General features: G+C 39.3%; 1 protein-coding gene across 4 annotated transcripts; it reads left to right on the top strand.

The window, feature by feature from the left end:
* Positions 1–1,039: 1,039 nt before the first annotated feature.
* Positions 1,040–9,280, top strand: LOC131331909 (uncharacterized). 4 transcript variants are annotated; one of them, XM_058365872.1, is made up of 5 exons: positions 1,040–1,134; positions 3,120–3,434; positions 4,160–4,265; positions 7,558–7,701; positions 8,694–9,280. In XM_058365872.1, the coding sequence occupies exons 2-5, from the start codon at positions 3,133–3,135 to the stop codon at positions 8,928–8,930; spliced, it is 789 nt and encodes a 262-aa protein (XP_058221855.1). In that variant the 5' UTR covers positions 1,040–1,134; positions 3,120–3,132; the 3' UTR covers positions 8,931–9,280. The 4 variants fall into 4 exon arrangements, with proteins under 4 accessions (XP_058221855.1, XP_058221854.1, XP_058221857.1 ...); XM_058365871.1 differs by having other exon boundaries at positions 1,110–2,446; XM_058365874.1 differs by lacking the exon at positions 1,040–1,134 and adding an exon at positions 1,447–1,470.
* The last annotated feature ends 315 nt before the right edge of the window (positions 9,281–9,595 follow it).

Raw genomic sequence — 9,595 nt, 5'->3', positions numbered from 1 at the left:
AAAATGTATATATATCCTCGCATAGGCCTAATATAACCAAAAATATTTTGATTGTGAAAGTATATATATCTTTCATTTTTCTATGAAACGTGGGTGAACTGATGTGCATGTGTTCTCGCTTCCCTTGGTTGACTAGAAAGTGAAAACGGAAAGAATAAGTTATGAAATAACAATAAAAATCCTAAACTTATGTATATATATCCCGGCTCGCGAGCTGAGCTTATCCTAGCTCGAGCTCGGCTCGTTTACAAAACGAGCTGAAAAAATTGGCTCGATCTCGTTCGTTTAACTTCCGAGCCGAACTTGAATGAGTCACTAACGAGCCAAGCTGCGAGCCACTCACGAGCAGCTCGGTTCGTTTACAGTCCTACTCGCAAGGAGATAAATAAAACCCATGGGCTGGCGAGACAAGCAACGGCCACTTTTGTTCACCTATCAACTATGGGAGTGCAACCGTTTTGTAAAGAGCTAGGGTTTCATTATCTCATGCTGTGTAGGTTTATTGGTTGTACTATTTTGTACTTTATAAAATTTCTCGTGTTTCAATGAAAAAAAGGGAAAATCAGAAACTCTAAGGCCATCGATGGGCACACGGGGTCCACTTCGGACCTTGCATGGATGATTCAAGTTGTTCAATAATTTTTAAATAAAACTTTGAGTGGGCCTATGAAAAATTAGCTCAATTTGATATGTGGAGATGTTTGATCTAATCTTCGGTTTTTTTATTCCGAAGATTGGATCGAGCATCTACATTTATTAGATTGAGCTGATTTTTCATGGTTCCACTCAGTTTTTTATTTAAAAATTATTGAACGGCTCGGATCATCTATGCGGAGCCCGGAGTAGGCCCCGCATGCCCGTTGTGGCTCCGTAGGTGGCTATGGTCTGTTTCCATAGCAGCGTTCGTAAATCAAAAGGCCAACTCGAAATCAGCTTAGTAAGGCCAGGTCTCAAGTGAGTGGTCTTATGCGGGGACCACAGACTATACCAGGCCCATGGTGGATATTGGCCCAATGGGCCGGCCCCAGACAAGGTCGCTAATCGTGTTGTAACACGGTTCGAACCGTATTTAGACCCTACATTTCTCCTTCACCCGCTGTTTCTGGAGCTCAGACTCAAAGCCACTGTATTTTGGTACTCTCTCTCTCTCTCTCTCTCTCTCTCTCTCTCTCCGTGTGATATTGATATGCATGTGCTATATGTATATACACAAACCTAGTTGCCTCTATCTTGTTATGCATGCTAGGGTTTCGATTCCACTGATGTAACCTGTGAACGACAATAATAGTAATTAGTTTTATTTTTTTTGGTTAATTTCACGAAGGAGTCTCCGTTATATCATACGACGAGATAAATTACTCTAGGTGTTCGACTGATTTCAGTGCTGACTTTTCAGGACTGAGCATTTCTAGGTTGTAATAAGTTGTGGTATTGCTAGTTGTTTGTGAGGGCTTCAGACTTCAGTATAAGGTTTGGATTTCGTCTTTTGTTAACAGTTGTTTAAAGCCTTTTACAGACATTTTGGTTGTTTTGAGTCTCGAATGGGGCGGAACGTAAAATTAATTCGGGAGGGGCCAGATGGGAAGAAAGAAAATTTGATAACCTAATAAAGCTGTTCAAATAATCCTTGTTCTGTATTTACTTTACGATGGTTTAACTATTTCTCTCCTAGGTTTTGCAAAACTAAGGGCATTAAAATCAATTGAGGAGAGGCCGAGCAATGAGAAATTAATTGGGTTAGGATTACCACACACGCAGCACGCGTACACACATACACATATGCAGCTATCTCTAGAAGCAAAAGTGGTTGGGGATGTGGCCTGGTCCTGCCAATGAGTAGTTCCACCCTGGGGTCGGGAAACTGTGAACAACACTTAAGAACCTACTGTCTGAGTATGGTTCCATGAGCAAAGCGAAATGTTTTTGGCAAAATTAGTATAGGAGAACATCAAAAAATGATATAAGGCCATTTGCTTGTGGGAAAACAACACAAATCCTTGATCTGGATTTGCCCTTCATGTTTGGTGTTAACGTTTAATTTCTTCATAGAGAGGATATAGTTAGTCATGTTTCTACTTTTTCCTATGCATCTTAGTTATATCTTTTTGGCTTCGTATACGTAGTTTTTCATGCTTATTATGGAGAGACTATATGTTTTTTACTTTTATGCCATTATACTGTTTCCATCAGATAACCAATGTCAAACAACATTTTTTGGGGAATTCTGATCTATTCAATTATCAATTGGATTGTGCAGTACATTGTCCACTGAGAACATCTGTACACTTGCATGGTTACCTTCATCGTTTTGCGTGTGATAGTCTTTGATGCACCTACACTCCTAGAGGTCACTGTATCGACGTATCTGATACGGGATGACACAGGTGGGACACGGATGGGGACACGGCGGGGTTGTATCTGTCATTCTTTTTAAAAAAATTTGGGGGTAAATATGTTATTACTTAAAGTTTTGGGTGAAACTGTAATTAAACCTATTCTAAACCATATATGATATCGACTGCTAATCAATTGAAAACCTAATCTCTCAATCGTTGACAGTCGACTCCCTCCTCTTTCCCAAACGACAAAAGCTCCTCTCTCCTCCCTCACAATCGCAATCTCTCTCCTCTGTCACAATCACATCAGCTTGTCTCTCCTCTCTCACTCTCGCAATCTCTCTCACTATCGTGATCACTCTATCAATCTCGGTATGTCTCTCTCTCCCCCATCATTCATCGCTCTCTCTCTCTCTCTCTCTCTCTCTCTCAGTCTGTATGTGTGTGTGTGTGTACACACACACACATACATATACATGCATATTTGATGTATTATCAGGTTAGAGCTTGTGTAGTATACGTACTGCAATTTAAGAGTGGGAAAAAATACGTTTAATAGATTTATTTATATATACACGTGGCGTGTCCCCTGCCGTGTCCGTGTCCCCATTTTCTTAGATTTCCCGTGTCCCCGTGTCCGTGTATGTGTCCATTTCTGTTCTACTGGTTTTTGTGTTGTTTCGTATTGGGTGTACGAATAGTGTTATGTCATGCCTCCCATTTATGCACCATTACCAATTTAACCTGATTGCAAATGCCATATCCTTTTGAACCCTTGTGCAGTTTACCTGATCCCATGGAGACAGGCGAGAGCATACTGGATGCCATATTCGATGAGGATTGCTTGGAAGATGTCCAAGAAGTTGAGATGATGGATGTAGAAGAAGGAGAGTTGGTGGAACAGGATTCACAAACTGATTTAGGACAGAACATTGGTAGGGATCGTTGTGCAGAAAAACAAGATTCTTGCGAGACTATTGGAGTTCATGCAGTGGAAAAACAAGAATCTTGCAGTAAGAGTCGCAGGCATAGGAATAAGAAAAAGAAGAATAAGGGAAAGAAGGGCAGTTCAGGGCACAAAGTGACCGATATTAACAGGTACTTGTGTTAGGAAGCATTTTCTTTGTTAATTAGGGTACAAGAAGTAATTTTCTTTTGTTCCTAAATATGTCTCATCCCTGGTCCTTCAATCCTATCCTTAGAAGAAGCTTGCCTACGAATTAGGGACATTTTGAATTCAAAACTCAAGATATCTTATACTTGGATGTTTTTTTAATGAGAGAATTCTACTGTTTGTTTTTTACTCAAAACAACAAATCCAGGTGTGGGTGTGAATTGTTGAAATTTGTCTCCGCTGAACAAATCTTTTGACAAACTTTTTGGGGCCGTTTTTGGTCTTTGTATTCTAGCATTTACACTCTTATTGCTAAATCATACGTCTTCTTTGTGAGCTGCGTTATCTTCTCTACGCTGTACATGCGTTTTAGCATCTTCATTGATGTCATTTTTATCCTTATTGGTACCTTCAATTGCTCTTTGCTGCAAATTTGTGAACTATCTTGGCAAGCCTTCTCTTTACTTTTTTTTTTTTCCAACAATTGGATTTTGACTCAGATTTAGTTTGAAATATTCTGTTGATTTTTTTTGTTTGCTGCAAACTGCATTTGGAAAATAAAGTATCATTTTTTGGCTTCTACTCCGCTTCTACTCCGTCCCCTCATTTCTATGTCGTAACATGAAGTTGCCATTTATCCTGACGAGGTTGAAGGGGTAATGTGTATATATTTGGAGACTAACTGTATGCGTTTTTATGTTATTTGCAGGTTTGTTTTAGATACATGTAGACGCTTGCAAGAGAAAAAAACATATCTGGTGTACACTGCTGTTGGATGTCTGGGTGTATCTGCTTTGGATGATCTCGTCAAAGAGGTAAATTGTATTCATGTAATAGTTGTAATGTTAGGGATTAGTGGTTGTTTGAGATGAAGTCACTATTGGATATGCTGAAATAATGGGCTGTATGTTAAATATAAGCATCAGCGTGGTTTTGACTAGTAAAATCCTATGATTGTGCAGTTTGTGCATGAAATAGCAATAAGCCCTCAATCTATGCAGAATCATTTTTATAACTAAGTCTGTAGCAAATCATGTTGTGTTGGGTGAGAGCAAGCAAAAGGTTCACAGGATAGCTTTCCCCCAACTCAAACATTGTTCCAACATAATAGAGGAAATGCATACCAAGTCCAGTCAACTTGTTAGCTGCTATGTTGTCTTTTTGCTACATAAAATGGTGGATTTCAAGTATAATGTTGAAGAAGTTATTCCGCAAATAGCATCAGGATTTTTCTATGATCCTACTTGTGTACATAATCCCAAGTAGTTGGGTTTCCACATTCCCTTTGGCAGCTCAATTTCTGTACGAGGGATGATATTATGAGTAAAAGCTACTGAGGAAGCAAGCCTGCCTGATGTCAACTTGCTTGTATGTGCATTGAAACTATGAACATAATCCTTGATTCGTTATCCTTATCAATACTATTTTTCAACCTGCATGATGCTTACGTCCTGTTAATATATCCCAGAGCCTCCATGGTATACAGTTGAATGTTTTCAACTGTGGAATTATGGTTGTCTATGTTAGGCCATTTTGGACAAGCTATTCCGTTGCATGGTGTCTCCTTTTTGCCTCTATTGGCTGTTACTTTTAAGGTTAGCTTTTGTGTTCTGCAAACTTTTTCATCATACTTTCGGCTTTTTTTTGTTTCCCATAAGTATATTTTCTACTGTCATGTGTTTCTTACTAAACATCCTTAGGCTGTTGCATTTGATAGTCCTACCTAGTGAGTTGTTTAGCTGAATAGTCTTATAGTTTCTTGTGTGCACTCCAAAAGATGGATTACCCTGGTGAATCTTTTCTTCTTCTGTCAATGCCTTGGTTGGAAGTCTTACAATTTGCGTACCGTTGAATCGGTTGATAGCAGAGATTTAGCTGGTGACACCAAAAGGTGAGAGATTAGAGTTCCAATGTTGATTCTGGAAAGGCCTAGAGCTTACAGTGCCTATTCATTCTATTTAAGAATCCAGTAACGACCTTATTTTCTGATGCTCGATTGTTGCCTTACCCTCGCAGATTTATCTTCCAGAAGCCAATCATTCCTTCCAGTCCTGTGCATCTCTGAGCTGATTTATCTCCTGGCTGAATTACTTCATTGTTTCCTCTTGGTGTATGTTGATGTCAAATGGCCTGCATCTCTTTTCGGTTCAAAAACATGGTATGCATGTAGAGAGAGACACTCCTATGCACGCAAGATAGGAAAATTAAGGGAAATTAAAATTACCCCGTGTTGTTTGGACCCATGGTACATAGCTCCCTGTGGTTCAGAAACATATGCATAACCTTTTGGGCAAAAGTGCCAGAGTGTGTTCCGCTGAGTATCCGAATAAAAAAGTTGGAAAAAATAGGACAATTTTAATTTGACTGTGAGACATTTGTCTGGAGGTTGTCGGCGATGGTTAAGTGTCCAACACAGCGGTTCGCCTCCGAGGAAGTATCCGTGCTTCATTAGTGGGACATGCACATTGCTGGGAGATGTCATTACATTTTATTTTAAGTTACCAGATATGTGCAGAAATCAACTTCATTTTTCACAACCAATCTTTCTCCTAATGTTGTGTAACACAAATTTCAGATTTTATAACTGGGGCTATTGTTTCAAAAATTTCTACAGTAATTCTGCATGTTATGGAACACTAAGGGGTTGACCTTGTAACATCCAGAATATTATTACGCATTCCATTTGTTTCTTACTGTATTTCTTTCTCTTCAAATTAGGTCATTTACCTACATCAAAAGTGATAGTGTCAGTGCCCATTTGGATCGTGACTGCTATAAATCTCTTTTTTGGTTTCTTACTTGTTTTTCCTAACCTAGGGTATTCTACTTCTAAGGGTATTGGAATCCGCTCATATTGAGTTTCTACCAAGTCTTGGTAAGGGCTAGCTTAGTTCATAAAATTTATGAAACTTATACCAAGTTATTGACACTGGAGAATTGTCAAGAAATGGTGATATCCTAAATTAATCCACGAGACAAGGCTATTGAAAGTGTCCACTCCAGGCTAACTTTTTTTTTTTTGGAATAACCTTCAGGCTGACTTGTTGCCATCTCTCCGTCCCGTAAAGTTTGTACCCTACAAAACGTCGTGCAATTTTCAAGCTTAAAAATAATGTACTTAGCGAACTTATTTTTTGTGCAATATGGATCTTGTTTGATATATCTCGATGAGTTCTTTTGAACTGTGCAAAAAAAGTCAATAAATTATTTTTGTGAATATATTAATTTTAAATTTGAAAATTGACAGTAGTTTCGTAGGGACCAACTTTATGGGACGGAGTGAGTAATAACAACAGTAACAGTAGCAAATGGGGGTATGGGCGGGAGAGGACTGGAGATAAACCTAACCTTTGGCAATATATATTCACAAAGTGGCTACCCGGAGAAAGTTTTACGACTGAAAACCTGCCCCCTATACCTCCAAAGTTGAGGAACTTGAGGGGAATTTTGCTTTGGAGCCCTGCCCCCAAATCAAAGCCTATAGGCATCAGAAAGGTCTGGCTTATAAACCCCATGCAATTTCTATGTTCATTCAAATCCAGAGCATTAGTACTGAACAGAACAATATTGCCATCTAATAACTAGTTGAATTTTGCCCTTCATTGTTATGAGCTTTTATATGGTAGGGTAGCAATTGACATAACAGTTTCAATTAAGGATCTGAACTTACATGCAAGTTAATCTCCGTGGAGGAAGAGCCTGTACGGGTTACAAATGTTTAGTGACTGGGAGGTTGTGCACACGCGAACTTGGAGCTTAGCTTGCTGAGTAATAAATAGGGAAAACAAACCCCCAAAATTTTATTTATTAAGTGTGAGAAAGATGCATAGATGTTGTGGAGCACATTGTAGCACTTCATATGACTAGTATATGCCTGCTCTCAATGTATTAAGTACTTCTGCTGTTGCTAACTTCTGTGGAGTGTATGGATTATGATTGGCTGTTGTTACTTTGAACTTCATTGAACTTTTGATTATGGGAGGTGCAGTATTATGTTTACTGTTTTTCAAGCTTCACATTCTTCACGTTTTTGTTTTATCCCCGATCCCTTGTTTCTGTTAGTTTTCAGTTGGTTTTGAGAATGGTAATGAAATGGAGAAATTGCAGGTGGCTGCAATTCAAGCTTGTGGAGGTCAGAAGACTGCCGATGGTAGACGCTTTAGAAATGGTGGTGGGATATTATGGAATGTCCTGAAATCACGAGACCCTGATACCTTTGGTGAGATAATGAAGAAGGGGAAGGAGTTTGAGGTGTGTTCCAATACTCTATTCGTTAAGTAAACTTCAGTTATAGTTGTAAAGTCCCTCCTCCAAGAGTCAGCACTTAGAAACTCATGCATGCATGCATGCATACTCCCTACAGTTAGTAACTAGGTACAAGCTTTTATGCAGGGCTCATTGCACTTTTATCCACTAAACTATCACTGATTCTCTTATTCTCTTAACGTATTAATTGTACTTATTCCGTCCTTACAATTGTGATTTTAGCTTATGTGGTCCAATGACAAGTTGTTCAAATTTGTAATGGTAAAAGCTCAGCCCTGTGAGCAGAAATGGCCTTTCTAAACTTGGACAATTTAAACCCTACAACCAAACACTCATCTTCCTAACCTCTCCGTTTTTTAGAACCTGTAGCCAATAACCATCTACTTTCTCATCCCCACTGCCCCCACTCCCTCTCTACACTTGTTGTCTTCTCCTAACCAAACTGGTTGTAGATGACTAAATGCTATGTTAAATTACAACCGCCATAGGCTTCTGGCCTCTTAAGGTCAGGACCGTCAGGACCTCCCCTTTGCCGATCGAATTTTAATGATCTGAGCTGCTCAATGTGTTCAGAATGTGATTTTAAGGGTACCCGCGAGAAATTGGCAAAAAAAATGACCGGGAAGGGCTTGAGTTTAGCAGTTTTTTATTGAACCGTTCAATAAAAAACTATTGGGATGAAGCCTTTCCCTTTCATTTTTTTTGCCAATTTCTTGCGGATATCCTTAAAATCACGTTCTGATCACACTGAGCGGCTCGGATCATCGAAATTTGATTGGGAAAAGGGAGGTCCTGACTTGAACCGGACTGATATATATATATATATTGATTATTCTTTCCACTGGTGATATGTTGTGTAACACTCGCTGAAATTGTTTCTAGTCCATGGGATTTTGCTTCTGATACAGATTTAATGATCCATGTGTTTCACTTTAAAGTAGTGGATACCAACTGTTGTCTTATTTACCACTTTGCAGAAGCAATTTAGGCAGCAAAGCATTAAGCGAGGCCCTCTTCAGAATAAGGAAGCTTCTCCTGAGAAAATGGACGGCACATCCACAAATCTGATTTCGTTGAATGCTTCCGATGTGCAGAACCAACTTGAGCAGTCTGATGCTGAAGGGAAACGAGTCTCGGTTCACGATAGAATCAGGTTGCCAGTTAACTATGACGACTTACTTGGAGGGGAGGATCCCAAAGTCGAGTCCCTGTAAATTTACGACGACGTTGATAATTTCTTCGTATCTCAAATTTGAATTTTTTTTTTCCAACGTTCTCTTTCTCAGCTACTGAGGTGAGTACATGTTTTCCCATTCTTGAAGACGGGACTTATATTTGTGCTCGGAAGTAGATGAAAGGAGAAAAGTCGATAAGATCAATCAAAGGAAAATGAGAAATTACCTTTTTTCGGTGGAAGTATTTGGGGGTGTTGGTCGCAGCTTCTTGAGCTAGCTTTTGGCTTCTACTAGTTTTTCTTTTCTGTTTTGTCAAAACTCTGACTAAACTTCTGCTTATGGGACAGAAACAACTTTGTCTCGAAATTATTTGGAAGCTGCATTTTGTTGCTTTTGGCTTCCTCTTTCCTTCCTATGGAGTAAATATTTTAGTGAAGCCACAGGGCTGTATTACAGCATTTCTTCTGTTCTGTTCCGGGTCCGTCCCTATACCTGTTCTGGGTACGGCTTTTAGTGACCGTTATGCGAATCGAGAGTGTGACCTTTTAATTTTTAATCTGAGCTGTTCAAACCAATGGTTGGGATTTAGTGTCAAAATTTTGGCAAATGTGTTGTTTTAGAACAGGCCCCTTCATGTAATGGATTAGGAGTGTTCAAGAAAATCGTCCAAACCGTAAAATTGGTCCGATTCGGACTGAACCGTC

The sequence above is a fragment of the Rhododendron vialii genome, chromosome 7a (assembly GCF_030253575.1).
Source record: "Rhododendron vialii isolate Sample 1 chromosome 7a, ASM3025357v1".
NCBI lineage: Eukaryota > Viridiplantae > Streptophyta > Magnoliopsida > Ericales > Ericaceae > Rhododendron > Rhododendron vialii.
This window is presented reverse-complemented; position numbering and strand designations above follow the sequence as displayed.